The sequence below is a fragment of the Bicyclus anynana genome, chromosome 13 (assembly GCF_947172395.1).
Source record: "Bicyclus anynana chromosome 13, ilBicAnyn1.1, whole genome shotgun sequence".
Lineage (NCBI taxonomy): Eukaryota > Metazoa > Arthropoda > Insecta > Lepidoptera > Nymphalidae > Bicyclus > Bicyclus anynana.
This window is the reverse complement of record NC_069095.1, coordinates 7,505,826-7,525,708: the sequence shown is the minus strand read 5'-3', so window position 1 is coordinate 7,525,708 and position 19,883 is coordinate 7,505,826. Positions and strand designations below refer to the sequence as shown.

The 19,883-nt window shown below is 35.0% G+C and overlaps 2 protein-coding genes across 2 annotated transcripts in view; one reads left to right on the top strand and one right to left on the bottom strand.

The window, feature by feature from the left end:
- The first annotated feature begins 7,271 nt into the window (after positions 1–7,271).
- LOC112043100 (translation initiation factor IF-2) lies at positions 7,272–19,079 on the top strand. Its single transcript, XM_024078375.2, has 2 exons — positions 7,272–7,429; positions 17,893–19,079. Exons 1-2 carry the CDS (start codon positions 7,400–7,402, stop codon positions 18,922–18,924), a joined length of 1,062 nt encoding a protein of 353 aa, XP_023934143.2. The 5' UTR covers positions 7,272–7,399; the 3' UTR covers positions 18,925–19,079.
- LOC112043087 (ATP synthase subunit O, mitochondrial) overlaps positions 8,058–19,883 on the bottom strand; it is a 385,841-nt gene continuing 374,015 nt past the window's right edge. The window contains exon 5 of the mRNA XM_052884919.1: positions 8,058–8,067. The gene's annotated coding sequence lies outside the window, so the exon portion shown is untranslated. The remainder of the gene's footprint in view (positions 8,068–19,883) is intronic.

Sequence of the window (19,883 nt, the reverse complement as noted above, 5' to 3'; positions counted from 1 at the left end):
ATAGGAGAGATGATATGGAGCATAGACCCATCACGTTGCTCCGTTGTTGCGATAATGTTAAATTAGTTGACGACTCCTATCAGATGTTAATAACAAAGACCGAGACCGACGGCTTAACATGTAACACCATCAATTTCCCGGTGTAACACCATCAGTTTCCAGGATTCAAACCCAGGACTTCGTGATCTGAAACCACAGAGGCTAATCACTGGACCAACGAGGCAGTTGTAAGCGCATCATCACCCATATTCGGCTCACTGTACGAGTCTCCTTTCACAATGAGAACGTTAGGCTAATAGTCCACCACGCTTGCCCAATGCGGATTGGCAGACTTCACACCTAGAGCATTAAGAAAATTCTCAGATATACAGGTTTACTCACGATGTTTTTCTTTCACTGTTTGAGACACGAGATATTTTATTTGTTAAGCGCATATGTAATGCTAATGCTATAATTAAAAAAGTGACTACTTGCTCGTACTATTATGTACCTATTATGTGTTAGAGAGATCCAGGTCACGGTTGGTTCATTAGCCCAGGCCTCGCTAATTATACGGGACAATGACTTCGTCTAGGGCACATGGTCGACGCATTCTCGGCAACCATCACATTGTCGGTAACGGTGACCCGGCGTCATAGGACGTGACGCGGGTACTAATCTATGACGACGACTGCGTTGTGTCTTAAATAACCTTAAGGTACTGTTACACATGCTCTAAAATAGCATGCTAAAAACGTGCTATTAAGTGTGCTCCATACGAGCATGCTTATCATCAGTTTACATTTGCTAGCAATAAGCATGCTATTTTTAAGTATGCTCCTGAATAAGTATGCTCAAAGCAAACATTCCAATTACACATGCTAACTTGTATCTATCGCTCTCTGTTTATAGTATCGTGTTAGACAGGGAGAGATGAAGGTGAAGAGAATACAGAATAGCAATGCTGATCGACTAGCATACTCAATTAGCATACCTCTACAGACGCACAGCATGCACATTATTAGCATTGTTGCGATTCACATGCTAATAAGTAGCAACTGCTCCATAGTAGCATGCTCTCGTGCTTAAAATGAGCATGTGTAACGCGTCGGAGTAGCGTAGTGGTGTAAGCTCCATATTCCATCTATAGGTACGGCGAAATTGGACAGTTAAAAAAGATTGATAATAATGATGCTGAAGTTCACGGCATTTATCAGAGTAGATCCCGTACCTGTCATCATAAGCCTATGTACAATATCTGACAATAATAATAACTAAGTAATGGACCTTGCTCATGAGATTACCGCCATGTGGAATGTTGAGTCAACTTTTATTATTGTTCCGATAGTTGTTTCAGTCAATGGTCTTATAACGAATAGCTTCGACCAACATCTTAAGAAGCTTTCACTAAGCTGTTGGATCAAGAGTCGGATACAGAAGGCATAGTTATTCTTGAGACGGCGCGTATTATGAGGAGGTTCCTCACTCTAGAGCCCTGACCACCGATTCCTTGGGCACTCAAATGTCCAGCACCGGGGAGGGCTTATTTTTTTTTATAAATTTTAATGGTGTTTTGTATTATATTTTTATTTTAACATTGTTAAAAATTAAAAAAAAAAAAATTAATAAATAAATGAGAAAATCTAAGTAATAAATAATCTACTTAATAGATATTATTATTGTCAATTTTTAGTTAACAACTTGGTGTACCTACTAAGTACAGCTAGGTAACTAGGTGTAACTATTGCGTTCCAACTACACAAATGGTAGTCACATTGGGGTACCGAATGTGGTTAGATTCTATACTTAGAAAACCGCAACGCAAGTGGAATTGTCTTTAAATGTCGAACAAAATGGTTAATTTTTATTTTGTTGTTAGAATGAATAGGTTGTTCTTTAACGTTAACTAATATTTCCGTCGCAGTTAGAACCCGATTGTTACGATCTTCAAATTTAAATTCGATTAAACCGATCTGAAAAAAATGCAAAGAAAAGTACCTTGATACAGAGCCGTGATAGCCCAATGGATATGAGCTCTGCCTCCGATTCCGGAGGGTGTGTGTTGGAATCCGGTCCGGGGCCTGCAACACGAACTTATCAGTTGTGTGCATTTTAAGAAATTAAATAACACGTGTCTCAAATGGTGCAGGAAAAACATCGTAAGGAAACCTGCATACCAGAGAATTTTTTTAATTCTCTGCATGTGAGAAGTCTGCCAATCAGCATTGGGCCAGCGTGATTGACTATTAGCCTTACCCCTCTCATTCTGAGAGAAGACTCGAGTTCAGCAGTGAGCCGAATATGGGTTGATAACGAACGAACAAACGAACCCTTAACATCAATGCAAATGCAAAAAAAAGTCGGTTGTCTGTAAAGTCGATTTACTGTCGATAATTTCGAACGTAACCACGTCTCATTTTTCAAAATAAAATGTTTGTTTTTCTAAAATACCTACTGTTTAATAATAATCTAATACCTAATAATCTTCATAGACCAGAATATACTTTATTTCTTATAAAAAAAAGTTGGCAACCCTAGAGCGAGGGAACGACGCATGACGTCATCTTTTTTCGAGTGTGCAGTGTCCTCCATCGAATTATCGACGTTGTCACGTCAAAAAAAGAGAATGTAACGTGACAGGATAAAGTCACTGTGGCTATGTATATCCGTGGTGTCACCTGGATCGAAGTAGCAGCTGAAAATCAGCACCGCTTGGCCAAGTACCTTGCTTGGTTTATGCGGCACAATGCTGAGCTGTTACCTTTTTTCAAGGTTGTGCCAAACATGACGAAGTGGTTTTTGATGCTTCAACTACTTTAGTTTTGATTTACAATTGTACAGGTGGTTGAAGCATCAGACACTACAATAGTGCTTACTTAGGCATTGTGGTGTTTGGCACAATTTTTTAAATAAATGTTTATTTTTTCTTTAAATCTGTCGGGTCTACTAGTTATTAGTAGGTGTAATAAAAGTGTCATCATTTATTCCCAGCACTAGTGACTTGCCGGCGAGTCGCAAAGGCAGTGTCAGTCGAGCCCCGTTACCCGCCCTGTATCGCCTTTTTCAATGGAGCGTTTCTGATTCGACACGACGCATACTCCATTTGTAACAATGCCACATGTTTCTGGGTCATATTCATAGTGCTCGAATGTTGCTGCTTAATGTATTTATGTCAGGAATCGTGTAAGGTCAATGACCTCGAACTCAGGAGTATCAACTCAACTGCTAGTTTTGATTATGGAAATGAAACTAAAATATACTAATTAAATAAAGTGATGCATTGCTTTTCCATATCTGGCTCACTGTTGAGCAGAAATCTTGTCTCTGAATGAGAGAGAGTTAGGCCAATAGTCCACCACGCTGGCCCGATGTGGATAGGCAGATTTTCGCATACGTTGAGAATTAAGAAAATTCTCAGGCATGCAGTTTTCCTCACGAAGTTTTCCTTCACAGTTTGGGCAACGTGATATTTAATTTCTTAAAATTTACATACCTAACTGAATTAGATCTTTTATTATTTAACTAGCGGACGCGCGCGACTTCATCCGCATCCGAAATTTAGTTTTTCACTAATCCCTCGGGGACCATGAAATTTTCCGGGATGTAGCCCCGGGAAGTAGCCTATGTGTTAATCCAGAGTAATATCTATACCCATTCCAAATTTCAGCCAAATCGGTTCAGTAAAGAGTAACAAACATTCCAACAAACATCTAAATTGACATCCATAAAAAAATTCGCGTTTACAATATTAGTAGCATTACAATTATTTTCAGAGATAAAATCAAATGAAAGGTTTACTAAAGGTACGTTGATATAGTTAGCAGTCATAATAGATTGCTTCAAATTGTATGAGTTTCAGTATAGAGAGTTAAAATAGGATTGAAAACAAATAACTTCATTAAAGCAGGCTCGATATTGAATTCCACAAGCAAGTGTTATCCAATCCTTGGACACATCATCATAGTAGCAAATCGCACATTCCTCCAAAAGTTATCTACCTCGTACAGATTTCTAATTTCTAATGTGATGTACCATCACACATGATTGCATTTTCATTCAAATTATCAACAGTAAATAAAATGCGCCGACTTCATAACTAACACTTATCGGAAAATCGTCGCGTCAAGAACGCGGGGAATGAACTATTTATACACATAACTCTCACTCGTTGTGATGCTGCCGATACACTTTCCGGTGTAGTGTGATTAGACTTCAGCGCACGTCTCCACGACATGTGACGCTTATGTAAGACGGTGATCGGACGCAGTGCGCGATTGTGCACTACATTCGATTCTAATCGGAATAAAACCAACTGCTGGAACTGATTTACCTGTAATGGACACACTTGTGAGTCTCAACAAACTAAACGTAAATTACACTCGTTATATTCGTTCAGAAATTAAATAATTTTGAATTACCGCTGCACTTTTTATTCATCATGCCCGGGATTATGTAAAGTGTCGATGCAGTCTTAGGCGTAGGGGGTCATTGCTCACCCTAGGATTCTGGACTACCGATATTATGATACTAATAACAGACTTGTTTTCGGGGGTCAGGCCTTTAAGCCAATGGATGCAGTATAAGACTAGGGAACCGGGTTTACTTGGCAGACTGCAGAGGTATAGGTTCATTGGCTGGTGGGAGGCTTTGGCCGTGGCCAGTTACCACCCTACCGATAAAGACGTACCTCCAAGCGATTTAGCGTTCCGGTACGATGTCGTGTAGAAACCGAAAGGGGTGTGGACTTTCATCCTTCTCCTATCAAGTTAGCCCGCTTCCATCTTAGATTGCATCGTCACTTACCATCAAGTGATTGTAATCAAGGGCTAACTTGTAAAGAAAAAAAAAATATTCAGCGCACATTCTTAGTTATAGTTTCTGCGGGGCATCATATTGGAATACTGAATCCCTTGGCCTTGTCTTTGTTGGTAGGGTGGTATTTAACAATGTCAGACGGCCGCCACCAGACCTAAACTGAGCCAATTTAGAAATTTTTAAATCCTAAACTGGCTCGAGGTGGAAATCGAATCGTAAAGCGGTAGTACTTTTGCACCAGAGAAGTTGTAAATTATTAGAATATCAGAATACGAAAATTATTAAAACGGATGTGTTATCTGAGTTAATGTCGGGAGATGTGCACAATTGCTCCGTCAATCCAATTGCATTATCCTGGCGAAGACAATGACATTAACAACAGTGAAAGCAAGCTACATCTCACTGTCGTTAAAATGTAACGTGAATTTTATTTTGGGATCATCTCTAAATAACGTGTTATTACATAAAGATTCTTTACTCATACACCTTTGAACAGATTTTTAGTTTTTAACATTACATTATAGCTAAATATGGTCAATTTTGTAAGCGTCGTAAATACTCGGTCATATCGAATGACTGTGTATTCGCGGCGCTTGGCTTTGAGACTTTAGGCCCATGGTCTATTTGATACCAAAAGATTTGTCAATGTTATGTCTGACAAATTATTCCATGCGTCAGGTGACCCAAGAGCTGGCGCTTATTTGGCCAAAAGGTTAGGCCTTTCCATCAAGATGGGTAATAGCGCCAGCGTATTGGGTTCCTTGCCTCTGGGTAAACATTTAGATGATATGTATTTCTTATAATTATTTTATTTATTATAAATTTAATTCTTAGTTTTAATTTAATTAAAAGATTTAATATTGTGAGATGATTATAAAGATTTAGATAACTAAAAGGTTTTTAAGTTAGGTAGGCACTAACATATTCATTCCCCAATACAAGTACGTACTCAGTCCTCTGAGTAGGCAGTATATTTTAGCATCTATGATTTGCACGCCACTGCTATCTATTGCTATTTATACTGTAATACGAACTGACCATGGTAGCAAATACTTGTAATCGAGATCAATCACGGTCTTTTGTTTTGTTTATAGCGCATACGCACTGGTTATACAATAAACGAAGGCAAATAGTTACGATCCACAGCTATTGCCACACCTGACATATCGCATGCTGCGAGCAATTTGATTGAATTACAAATCGGTACCGAACAATGCCCAACATTGTGACGGGACATATCGGAGACGTTTCGTTCCAACCGGCTATTGTAATCGTGCGCTGAAGGGTCTAAAATAACAAGTGGATTTATATTATTCATTGCATTTGTATAAGGCAGATTACACATTTGATTGAAATTATTTTTTTGGGTTAGTGACTAGATTTTACTTTGCGCCGACATATCCACGAGGATTTCCTCACTTCACTAGATTTCACTCACGTAGTTTCCATTCCCGTGGAAATACAAAAACAAAATAGAGCATGAGATACTTACTAATAATGTAGCTTTCTACTATAGTCTGGCAAATTCATTGATGACACTCCCATGATATGCGGGCGACGGGGGGAAAGACTGAGCGGGTGTGAAATCATCCTTCAACGGGGAAGTGAGGTGCATCATTCGTGGGTTTTTCATTCATCGCTAAACGCGCCCCGGCCCGCGCGGACCATCGGGAGTGTTACAAACAAAGTTGCCAAGCTATTGTAAAAACGTTTTCAAAATCGGTTCCATACATTCAGAGATTATAGATGCAACCTCACGAACTTTATAATATTAGTAAAGGAGTATAGATTAGTAGACACCCCGCAACTTTAACCGCGTAGTTTTGATTCCCGTGAGAATACGAAAATAAAACATAGCCTACATTGATGGTTGATCATTTAGCTTTCCGATGGAGAAAAAATTTTTGAAATAGGTTTGGTAGTCCTCAAGTTTCGAAAGCTTTTGTAACAAACGAAAAATGAAATCTATCCTCTTTATAAAATTAGTATTTACTAGCAGACGCCGGTTACACCCCCGTGGTTCCCGTTCCCGTTGGAATACGGGGATAAAATATACTCTATAGTACTTGGGGATAATGTAGCTTCCCAACAGTAAAAGAATTTTCTAAATCAGTTCAGTAGTTTCAGAGCCTATTCAAACAATACAAACAAACAATCAAATCTTTCCTCTTTATAATATTAGTATAGACTAACAGTTCAATGTAATTTTATCAATTTCTGTAGCGAACAGAACGGGAAAAATTGACTAACGTTTAATATTAGTAATAACAGGTGTTTAACTTTTTAGTATCATTACCTGATGATCTTTACTACTAGTACTTAAGTAATTCTATTTAATCGTTTCGACGAAAATAACGAAAATGTAAATGGATAATGTGGAAGTGACGTATTAATTAGCTCGTTTAGCGGTGTCTTCGCGTTTAGTGCAGCCAAATTACATTGTTATGCGTTTTATTGGTGCTACATTAAGTTCTGCATACGTTCTTAATCGGTCACCTTGCAATAAGGTATGGTAGCCGCATGAGGCACAGGGCGAGAGTGGGCGACCTCATATAGCTTGCGCGGGAGGCGTTTCCTTTATTTGTTCACTGTAAACGGCGTGCTAATGTCGTGCGGCAACATGCGGACATTACTGGTGAGTGACAAGGCCAATTGATTGATCAGGACATCCATTAACCTCAGTAAAACTGTAACGCACATATTGGATGAACAATTAATTAATTTAATAAAAAAAAGTAAATTTCTTTTTTATTTTTTGAAAATTTTGTTTGATTTTTTTTTTATTTAATCACACATTAGACAATTGTTAATCAAATATTGGATGAACAATAGTTTAAATCTGTTGAATGTACTAAAAGTTTATTTTAATATTGTTTTATTTTTTTAAATTTCATCCTAGAAGTTTTTATAGAGTGACAGTGTACACAAGGTCAATGAATTGTTCAATTCGTTGTTCAAAATGTAACTTAAATATTGGATTAACAAAGAATTATTCCATTTTGAATAATTAATATTTTTTTTGTGTTTTATTGGGAAATTTAAATGTATTAAAATAATATTGCTTTTGAACGCGATGATTTAAACTGCGATAAAATCATAGCTATCATCTATTCCAAAAACGGACAATTTCTTTATTTGTGAACATGTATTTAATTTCAATCACACCCTAAAACTAAACAATTAACAATTACGAGCTATTATGAGCGAATGGTAGAGTATTTACAAATAGTCAAACTTGACGTTCCGAAATTAATTGTAAAACAAGCTACATGAATATATTAATTTTGAATTTTTGAGCATATAACTTAGTTTCGAGATAATTTTGTCTATTTTCTGAGATAGGTAGCTTATCTAAAGCAAGTATTAAACCATTAAAATACATCGAATTGAAATTTCAAATATAAACTTCATTATAATTTACAAAATAGTATTTAGTTCGCCGTCTTACAGCCGCAACCAGAACGTAGGTATCGATTTCGCATGGTAGCCTTGAATTGAACATATCAAGAACCGAGAGGGCGGCAAATCAACTCATAACCTTTTGCACAAAAATGTTTGCCCTTCTTAATTTCTAAAGCGGAACTAATTGTTCCAATGCGAACACAATTCAACTGACATTAACGAGATTACGTAATGCACGCAATATGGACAAATTTACTGGTTGCGTTGACCACTGCAGCTCGAACAGGCTCTACTAAATGTACTCATAGATACAAAGCTGATACCCGTTCTGTTTCAACGCGCTAAAATTATACCGTTCACTGCAAAGAAAGATTTTATAATTTACCGGTCGTGCCAGTTTAAAGTTAATAACTATTAATAGATAACGAAATATCGCAACTGAATGAACCTGTGAGAAACCCTCGGAAAATTACCGATATCACGAATATGAAATTATTTCTCAACAGACATGTACCTACTTTACTAAATTACGTATCACTTCTTATGTAACAAAATTTTAAATCTTTATAGAGATACCCAACCCTCCAGTCACGGCAGTTACATTTTAGCATTATATACCAATTATTCAATAACAACAAATATCTTGTATGTATTGATTTCATGATCAACCCATGAATGAGTGCTCCTCTCAAAATATAAGTGCATAAACAACCCTTAGAGTTTGTAGAGCTCAAACTACGGCCTTCAATTAATATTACAAAGATCTAAATTGAAACACTAAGTTTTATAGATACATAATATATCTACTATGTGCTCGCAAAGTAAAATCTAAATCTTTGAATATATTTTATAGAGACATGTAGAGGTCTGTCATGATTATTATATTTAATAATTGCAAAAAAATACCTACTCGAAAAATAGGTGAACAAAAACAATAATAAACAAAAACAAACCTACTTTAATGTAAATTCATTCATTTGAATTTATTTCATATATTACATAGGTTTAAAATGTAGGTTGTGGTTACAATATGACAATTTATCGTTGTCTTTACTTTCAAAGCAATCGTAATGTCACAACTGTAATAAAAAATAGTAGCTCATGGTACTCGTATATAGATTAAAGCAATATAAAAGTAGTTAAACGCATTAAATTGTTACAAGCGTACGTAGGTACCTACCTACCTAACGAAATATTTGCGCTACGAAAGGTTTACTTTGCATATCAACTACCCACGCGTTTCGAAATTAAAGATATCGCAATTCATATTTATTAAATTAATAGCTAATGTTTACAAAAAAATTCAAACTTCTGTAGCGCACGGCCTCTGTAGCGCAGTGGTATGCGCAGTGGATTTACAAGACGGAGGTCCTAGGTTCGATCCCGGCAGGGCCGATTGAGGTTTTCTACCGACAAAGACGTACCGCCAAGCGATTTAGCGTTCCGGTTCAATGTCGTGTAGAAGCCGAAAGGTGTGTGGATTTTCATCCTCATCCTAACAAGTTAGCCTGCTTCCTCTCCTTCCCTAATCTTAGATTGCATCATCACTTACCATCAGGTGAGATTGTAATCAAGGGCTAAGTTGTAAAGAATTATAAAAAAAAATTACTACACTAGTATTATTCTAGTACTAGTCAGGCCCAAGTCTCTTCACCTTAAGATAAGTGTACATCGAACATTGTCTGCGTAATACCAATAAGGAAATCGCAAAACGGGATCATATGTGATCGATACTAAATCAATCGAAGCGAATCCAAAGCCTAAGCCTGTAACTTAAGCCCTATACCTTGATTACAAACTAGGTAGTACGATAGGTTTACCTATTCGCTGGGTTATATATATCATGACCTTGACGGCTCAAATAGCAAAGGACTCCTTACTTACTATTGTAATATAAAATAACTTAGTATTATTGTGATATGCATCAAGTAGGCTTAATATGATATTGTATGTCAAGGGCCTAATCTAAATTGTACCCTAGGACTTTTCATTAGAACAAATATAGCTTAACTTGGATAAAATTATATTCCTGCTTAAACACTTAAGTTTTTGACTAATACAACTCAAATCTATTGTGATCAGCCTCTTAATATTATTAAATCTTATTACATTTAGATCATATGCGTTGAATTACACTTTAAGAGTCTCTGACCTTAACCTTATATTTCTTATAAGGATATGCCGGTTTCTTTGCGAAGTTTCTTTCCGCCTTAAAAGGATAAATTAATTATATAAGTCCATCTTAATTATATAATTCAAAGCATAAATAAAGATCCTTTTCTAAAGCAACACGCATAAATAAGATAAGTTTATCAATAAACTTGGTTTTTTTTATTATGATTTGTACATTTAAAACATTTTAAAACTCTATTAATAAATCTTTACTACTAAATCATTAAATTCATATTTAAACTACTTGAGTAACAATAACGTTTGTATCGAATTTTTTGTTTGGGAAAGATAAATAAACTTTAAGGTTGCGAACAAAAGACATCAACGCGCTTCCGCCTACCCATATCAAACAGCGTTGTTGACAAAATAATAGTTGCTGAGAAAAACAGCGCTTACATTTTAGAAATGCATCAATTTAAAATGTATTAAAATAATGCTATTAATATGAATTTATAGGCAATCCACATCCAATATATTATTTTTAAAAACACAAACCCTCAAACTTTTGGTAAAAACAAACAACATCTATATGATTTCCTGTATTAAAATAAAATTAATTAAGAAGTAATCTTTTACTACAATCTAAAAAAGGAGGCGTGATTTATTTCGATTTTGTGATATTAACATAGAATAAAACAAAGTCGGTTCCCGTCGTCTGTAAGCTGAAATCTTTTAAACTATGCAATGGATTTTAATGCGGTCTTTCTAAGTAACAACTCGAAAAAATATATACCTATTTAACTTTATTTTCCATGCAAACGAAGTCACGGGCTGCGCTAGTAGCCCGTTGTCAAAATGTAGGTACATACATTATTGGTATTTAATATTAATGATTATTTTTGATTCATTCAACACTATTCACGCTTGACATTATTGAGAGTAAGTGATCATTGAAGGTCACATTTTTTTTCGGAACACATGCAGTTGGTATTGACAAAGACCTCATACATAAAACCTTAACATAATTTTTTAATAGTTCTCGATCATTCACGTACAGCCTCCGAGCCGGACTTGCTATTTTATATACCTACCTAATGTATGCAGTAGACAACGCTTTACATTCTCATTCTATATAGTTTAACATTTTAATTGTGGAACATTACTCATTTAATATTTGTTTTAAATGTTACTAACAAATATATCAACCTAAGTCAAATACAATTTGGTATAAGTTTTTGATATTTACTACCAAAATCCGGCTGTTCTGAATAAATTCTGCTTTCATACCTGGTAGTAGAGTGCACTACAAACAGAAGAACATAACTTTTCGAAAAAGTTTGTAAATTAAACAATATGATAATGAAAGAAATATCTTTGTCAAATATAAATTATTATTATTAACAAACTTTATGTTTTGATATATAAACCATCTCTAAACAAACGTTAAAAATTTGTATTTAAAAGAAAGAGATAAATAATAATAGAAAATATGTAAACGGCATCTTATTACCGCTGTTTTAGTGCTTTAATGGTTTCGTATATATTTCTAAAACGTTTCTATTAAGCTATTTATGTTTCATTAAACAGAGTTTTGAAATTCGATAGTTCTGTACCAGTAAAACGAAATTCATTTCCTAATTTGGGTATTCATAGACACAGACAAAAGTTATAATAAAAATGGCAAATTGTAAAATATGATCAGATTGAAAGTGGTTTATTTTACAATATAATCTTAACTTGGATCTACCTAATAACTTGTAACAATAATTTGTAGATCGCGTAATCAACAAACCGACTTAATGTTACCTATTCTTAAACGAAAACAGGCTATTTTTACATGAAAGTTGTCAATTGCCCTTTACTTGATATTACATAAAAATTGTTCAATATTCAGTTCACCTTCAATGAATCTCTGATACAGGTTACCGACGTGTTTATGTAAATATTGCATGCTATAAGTATATTATAGACTTTGTATAGCTCATTACATCACTAGGTCTCAAATTGCCTTCGGTAAATTAAACTATCCTGCAAATTATAATGTTAATTTTGGTAATTAGGATCAAATTATTGCATAATTTATACTTAATGCTTGTAAGGTACATACGTATTTCCTATTTTATCTATTTAAGTACCTACAAGTATACCAAGCTAGGCGTTGAAGTTGCACGAATAAAAAATATGAAAACCTTGTCCATAGAATGTAGGGAAGAATTTTTCTTTTATGCTATTTGTGCGTAGGTATGAAAAACCGATAACACTATTTTACAGACAACTTAATATAGGCATTAAAGGATATACGGTTGATTATAAATTGCTTCAATTTTCTAAGAGCTACGAGTGTATTCTTAAAAATGCCACGGTAACTATACTATTTGTTTTATATAAAACATTATATATAAATAATAGATACTTTCAACTTTATGGCAGATATTTATCATAAATAATCTGGTCTGCATATTAAAATGGTTTAATAAATGTTGTCGAATTTCAGTAGGTATGTTGTTGCTGTTCTACGCAGGATTTTCTGTAACTCCTTTAATTATTAAAATTTAATAAAATTTTCTTTAATAAATAATCATCAGGCTGACGTAAGACACTTCAGGGAGAGTACTGAACTATACTGAAAATAACTTTTGTACGAAAACTTGCCAAAACTCGCTTATTTTTTATATTGGGTAAATAAATTAAATTGTCCCTGCCCAATCTTTTGTGAACAAGTAGGTATAGAACACAATATACACTTTTTTTCGCGATGATAAGAGATAAAGCTGCCTAGAATGGCACAACAGTTGACTAAAATTGCAAAAATGACCTTGCCAACCCACCATCCTAAAATTTTGAAAATATTGCATTGTATGTTAATTAACAACTAAGCAAGAGCTATAAATAAATTTAACTAAACCTAAAGGATGCCTTATGTATGGCTGCCTCGGTGGTCCAGTGGTTAGCTTACGTGGCTTCGGATCATGTAATCCTGGGTTCGAGGTTTGGGTCGGACTATGAAATACTGAGCTTTTCTTTATTCTAAGAAAATAATAACAAAAATTTTAAATTTTGAAAAATCCCTGAAGGTCTTGAAATTATTAATTACACTCTTGATCAGGCCATCAATATTCTCTTTCGAGTATATTTGCAAACATTCGGTTATTCTTCCTCACTTTCAACCTCCACAACTTTTAAACGGCTCACCCGATTTAGAGAGACTTAATAAGAAATAGGTAAATAGATTTATCATTTTTACCTATTGTATCTATTTCTAGACAATCCCAACAATTATAATTTAGTAATTATAAACGCGAAACTAATAAAGTAATTGGCTGCTAGCTCTATCAGGATCGTGGAATTTAAATTTAGCAATAACGTGTTTTGTAACTTCTACTGTGCAAACAAAAATTATAGCACAGACTCTTTTGCAAAAATTGCAGTTTATTACATGTTTTCACGAGTCTCAAGACAGTAAAGAGATCATAATATTTATGTTTATTTTCAAAATTATATTCACTTCCAAAAAGGAGGCGGAGAAGCTACGCTATATGAAAATCTGATAGTTTAACATCAATGAAACAATGTTTTATTGATGATAAACTATCAGATTTTTGACTTTTATTCATTGTGACTATTTACACGTACTCATACTCGCAGCTCCCTAATATTGAAAACCCAGTAGGTACGACGACCGTTCCCAAATATTTTAGATTTTAAAATTAAATTGTTTGCAAACCCCGACGCTCAAAATAGATAATATAAACAGCTAGAATAACGTAGAACGTAGTATAAAACGTAATTGTAACGTTGTATAGAATAAATAAATTAATTTAGTTTTACTTTTGTCAGAAATTCTTTTATCACGGATAAGCTTATACGATCTTCACCGTAACAATAATACTTATATAATAGCTAACAATCACTCCGATCACGTCAGCTATCTTCTATATATATAAAAATGAATTGCTGTTCGTTAGTCTCGCTAAAACTCGAGAACGGCTGAATGGTCTTATCTTGGTCTTCAAATGTTCGTGGAGGTATAGGAAAGGTTTAAAAGGTGAGAAAAATTAGAATAATTGCTGGGAAAACCATAAAAACAACCCTTTTCTATTTCCCATACAAACGTTTAAGAGTCAAGGGGTAGGGGTAGAGTAGTGTAGAGTAGGGATAGGGAAGAAGTGCACATAAGTCAAAGCGAAGCTTGACCGGGTCCACTAGTCTAACTAATAAAAGTTAACCATGATTTGTTTAGAAGAAACAAATACACACACACAGACAGACATACTAACGCAACGTTAATTAATTCCCTGATATAGTGTATAGGTAGAGAAGATCGAGGACTTAAATCTTCTTAGATTACAGTTCGCTTATAAATCGTTTAGCTGTTGAGTCTTGTTGCATTTGTTCTGGGCTGTTCTGCTAATTCCAATGCAATTCATAGAATGGACATTTAGTAAGATATTATTTACAAGCTATGCCTGAGTCACTAGGAACTAGTAGTGTTATTGTTTTACATAGGCAATATTACGTCCGCATCGAGAACTAAACAAGTTAGGCATTACTGTTCTTGTTTATCTGAGTTACGAAATTCACAAAACTTGAACTACCCGACCATGACTAGGACCCAAGTACAATGTGTACAATAGTCAGTAGATACCGGTACTTCAGATAGTGTTACATAAATAGCCCCCCTAACCGTGGCACGTCGATTCTCTTTCTACGATCGCTAACGCTTCGAAAACTAGAAAGACGTATGGAAATGACATTTGCTATCGACAGGTCTTGTGATCAAGATCTGTCATTCCGATACATTTTTCTAGTTTTCGAAGCGTTAGCGATCGTAGAAAGAGTATCGACATGCCACTTGGCTAGGGGGGTAGGTACATTTAATACGTTATCGATTTGTATTTCTACACTTTGTATCGACATCCCAACTAACACGTATGTGAGTTCTATGTATGAAAGGAAATTGAGTTATTTTTCAGTTTTACATTTCGTAAGAGTGTGAAAAATAACTCATGGATGTAGTAAAATAAAATGACATAGGTAATTTTAGGTTCTATAATCTTAATGTTTATGCCCAATTTTAATATTCACATCGCAAAAGCAATCACAGTAGGTAAATCATTCAAAAAAATACCTTGTATTGTAACATAGCCATAAAATAGCAACGAATTCGTAAAATTAACATCAAGTCATATATAAATAAAGGAAAGTTGCATACATAAAAAAAAATATTGACAGAGGTACCTACTTACAATAAAATGAATGCATTATAAGCCTTCCTGAATCTGATTGGTCTGTAAATTAAACTTAGTCACGAGAGCGTTGTCACCTTGACTGGCGGAAGAATGGGTGGCCCGGGCGTCCTTACTGCTTTCAGATCGAGGCTTTGAGCCTCTATTGGCCGCTCAGGAATTTTAACTACGTGTTGCTTGCGCCTTGCAAAGATTATAAAAAAAGATAACAGTTCGGAAAGTGTCGCCGCTAGATTCTCAATCAATCTCGATCAAAAATTGAACGAGAAAGTATTTATATTTCTTTTTAAGGAATATTTGCCATATTTTTCAAATGACCTACATTCCTATTTCTCTGCAACTAGTCGGGAATAATCTGCATTAGGAGTGGGTACAATAGTCCAATGGGTGGGGATCGAACAACAACCTCTCGGCGATGAGTCTAGCCGATTTTCCGTTGAGCTATTGAGGCTTTTTATGTAACAAAGCTCGCTTGTTTTCACATGTCATACATGTAAAAGAAAGAGAGCTTTTGCTTGTATAATGTAAAATCCTTCATCATCATTATCAACCCATATTCGGCTCACTGTTGAGCTTGACTCTCCTCTCAGAATGAGAGGAAGGCTATCACGGCTCTATAAAATCCTTTAGTACTAATTAATTAATTATTCGGTACTAAGATCATATTTTAATTAGTAGGTACATATGAGTAAGCAGAAACCAGATTTGCTGCGTGCTATTTTCTGTCTTTCCATACGTCTATTCCTTCATTCGTGCCTATGTCAATTTCTGTGTTTCTGACGTGTATGTAAAATTGCATGATGTAAAATAGTTGATACGTGAAAGAGTAAATAACATACCTACGTACCAAACATAATCACATTGGTATAATTCAATAAATTATTATGATTGGCGCTTTTAAAGTAAACAAACCGTAAAACAAGACAATAGTTTCTATACTCGTAAATAGGATGTTTATTCATCTACGAAAATTAGGCGGATTTTAATCACTACCACTTAATCGATTAGATGTTTTCACTAAAATACCACGGTGCGTAACGTAATTTCAATTGATTTCACAGACTACGTCACAGAAAACATATTTACAAGTATTACGTCGAACTTTATACCTATTATTCAGGTACGTACTTGTTGTTACATTGAAAAACTTGATTACTCGCTTCAACCGAATATTATAGTGTGTTCTGAAAATGGCAAACTTTAAAAAATAAATAAGATATTTTTGGAATAGTCGGTAATAATGAAATAAAAAAAAATATTTCCATAGGCCCATAACCTATTTTACAAATTTACACTCTATCTGAAGACGTTTCTCTATAACTTGTTCATTCGTATCTACCTACCAAGTAGGTTACCGATTCATTCATACAATTGTTAACTTAATTTAGTTAAGCCATATATAGCCTACTATACAATAATTTCTTTACGCAACTAATAATCAAATTAACATGTCTGACCTGTTTTGATTCGGCAATAGCTTCTTCTTTAACGAGTTTCACTCTATTTAATCAAAAAATGTGTTTTAATTGAGTGGTAATGTTTATTCTATTTTGCACGTAATTCGCTACATTATAATTATATTGTACTATGTTTTTTGTGGAGACATTTTAAAGTGCTTAGACTCAAATAAAATAAAACAAAACAAGTCAAGCAAGGTATGGTTAGCAGTGCAACAGCGCTCGTGAGCTAGGTAACTGGCAAGGCCCATTACTCTCGAAAGTATGTTGCTATATCTATTAATTGCGTAGTATGCATTCCAGTCAATATTAATTCTAGTTTTGTGTCACATTCTTGCGTCCTAATGTTATTATTATATAATCATTTAATTAGGTAGATAGTATCGGTATATTACAGGACTGTAAGTTCGTAGCTTAAAAACAATGATGTATAAAAATAAACCTTGGCTGAGTTTGTTGTGTGGACCAAGGTGCGTTTGGAACCCTCATAACTTTAATTTTAAGTTTTCCACTATTATTACCACCATTAGATTAAATTAAATTATGACATAATCTTAACCTTTTAAAAGTGCTTGTAAACTAAGCCTAATTGAAATAAATGAATTTTGATTTTTTTTATACCTCCTGATGCTTACTATAAGTCTACGTAATTTGAGTTAGAACACTCGCATTAGGTAAAAATACCATCCAAATTGACTCTGTAGTTTTGGCGGATATCTTTGTTAAACACATAACATAACATTTATATACTTACGAGTACATACGGTTATTAGTACTATTATATACCTGTCATAATAGTTATTAATAGGTATTAAGATATCCGTTAACAGTTTATTTAATAGCAAACATAAATAACTAATATATCCATTTTGTTGTTTCAGATATTTATGCTGTGCGCGGTCACAGCTTATGCTCAATTTGATTCGCCAGCGCCGCCGAGACTCCAAATTCCCGGCGCAGTCTTGAGCGGCGGACCAAGACAAGGGGGACTTCGACAAGGAAGGCTACAAGGCGCCCCCATCGGCGTCGCTAGAGTAAGAAGGCCAGGGCTCGCAAGGCCTTCCTTCAAATCGGTAGATGCAGCTCCTCGCCCGAACCTCCAATTCCTAGATGAAATATCCAAACCAGTCACCGAAGAACCTGAAGAAGACTTCGACATCAACACGCCGACAGCATTCATATCTAATGCGTTCTCGACGCCAGAATCACAAAATGAATACTTCGACATAACGACGACGTCTCAACCAAAGCCACCCGCGATCTTCAACTCATCACCTTTCCAACCAACGACGCCGACGGCACCAAGGCCGGAGCCAGTAAGACCGACGCAATACCGACCACTGGCACCACAATCGTTTTCTCCTGTGAGAAACGAGCCGCCACCGAGGCCTCAACCCGCTAGACTGCAACCTCTTTCGAGCAGACCACAGCGTCCCGCCTTCAGACCCGAGCCTAAACCTTTCGTTGACGAAGACGATGAATACATTCAACCCGTAAGACAAGTAACCAGACAACAAGCACCCGCGAAGCACGCCGCCCCACAGAAATACATACCTTCCAGCAATAGGGATAAGAAGCCGGTAGCTCAAATCATTCGTAAATACAGAGAAGAAAACGAAGATGGAAGTATAACATGGGGTTTCGAAAATGACGACGGTACTTTCAAGGAAGAAACAATTGGCGTAGACTGCATAACTCGCGGGAGCTACGGATATGTTGATCCCGACGGCATTAAGCGTGAATATAACTACGAAACTGGCATCGCCTGTGACAAGGCTAAGGAAGAAAAGGAACAAAAGGGTTTTGTTGACTATCAAGAGAACAAAGCAGTTTTACCTAACGGAATAACGATAGATCTCAACGCAATGGGTAAAAAGTCTAAGAGGCCATTCAGATCAGCGGGTAACCTTTAGAATTTAAGTGCATACGATATGTATTTATTTTAGGAGCTCTAATTTTAAGATGTTTATTTGTCTTAAACATTAACTGTAATTTAGAACCAGTTTGTTATAACTAGGTCCTAGAACAGCCTGAACTGACAAATAAAATGTTAAGACCTTAATAAAAACTTTTATTTTACAATACTTTAACCCCGAATTTAAATACTAAATGCTATCCTCATAAGTACCTAACTAACAATGTCAACTCATATAATTTTTTTAACAAATATTTTTTCTTGAATTTTAGCACTATGTACCCAAGTAGTACAATTCTTTGAGACAGAACTTATAGAGAAATATGGTAGTACCATTGTAGTACTATGAACTTTATGTATTGTGGCACTATCCCAGCAAATTGAAACATTATGACCTCAGGATAACAGATTGTGGAACATATCCTTGGAACGCCCAGCAATATTATTAGGCAAGGATTTTCAACTAAGGCAGGCTAATTCTAATAACTAATTATTTTGTAAGAAAGCCAAAAAATAAAAAGAATTATTCAAATTGTCCAAGGATCTTCGAGTAATCAGGTAACATACATACAAAAAACCAGTTGAATTGAAAACCTCCTCCTATTTTTGAAGTCAGTTAAAAATATAAATATAATTATTTAAGACATTTTATGAGTTAAATAATAATTATCTTGCAAAGTATTATACTCTTGCATACAAGTGCATAGTTTACTATTGCAAATAAGTAGCTGTTTTTATTTCATTAAAAGGTATTAATTTTAAAAGCTGCTAAGCACTTATGGAAAGGAAAGAAATATGTACTGATTTACAGTTACACAACATACAGTTGTGACTACTATAGCCATACTACGAGTAGGTGCACTATTTACCAACAAACTAATTTAAAATGCATTATTTATTGCAGGGCGTTCTTTTTTTGTTCTAGCTATAAGCTATATATTTCAAATTTATTATTGT

What these genes read in the sequence shown, in the direction of transcription:
- LOC112043100 (XM_024078375.2), top strand. Translation starts at nt 7,400, where the DNA reads ATGTCGTGCGGCAACATGCGGACATTACTG. An exon ending in GCAACATGCGGACATTACTG is followed by an intron (nt 7,430 to 17,892) that starts GTGAGTGACAAG and finishes TTGTTGTTTCAG; the next exon opens with ATATTTATGCTGTGCGCGGT.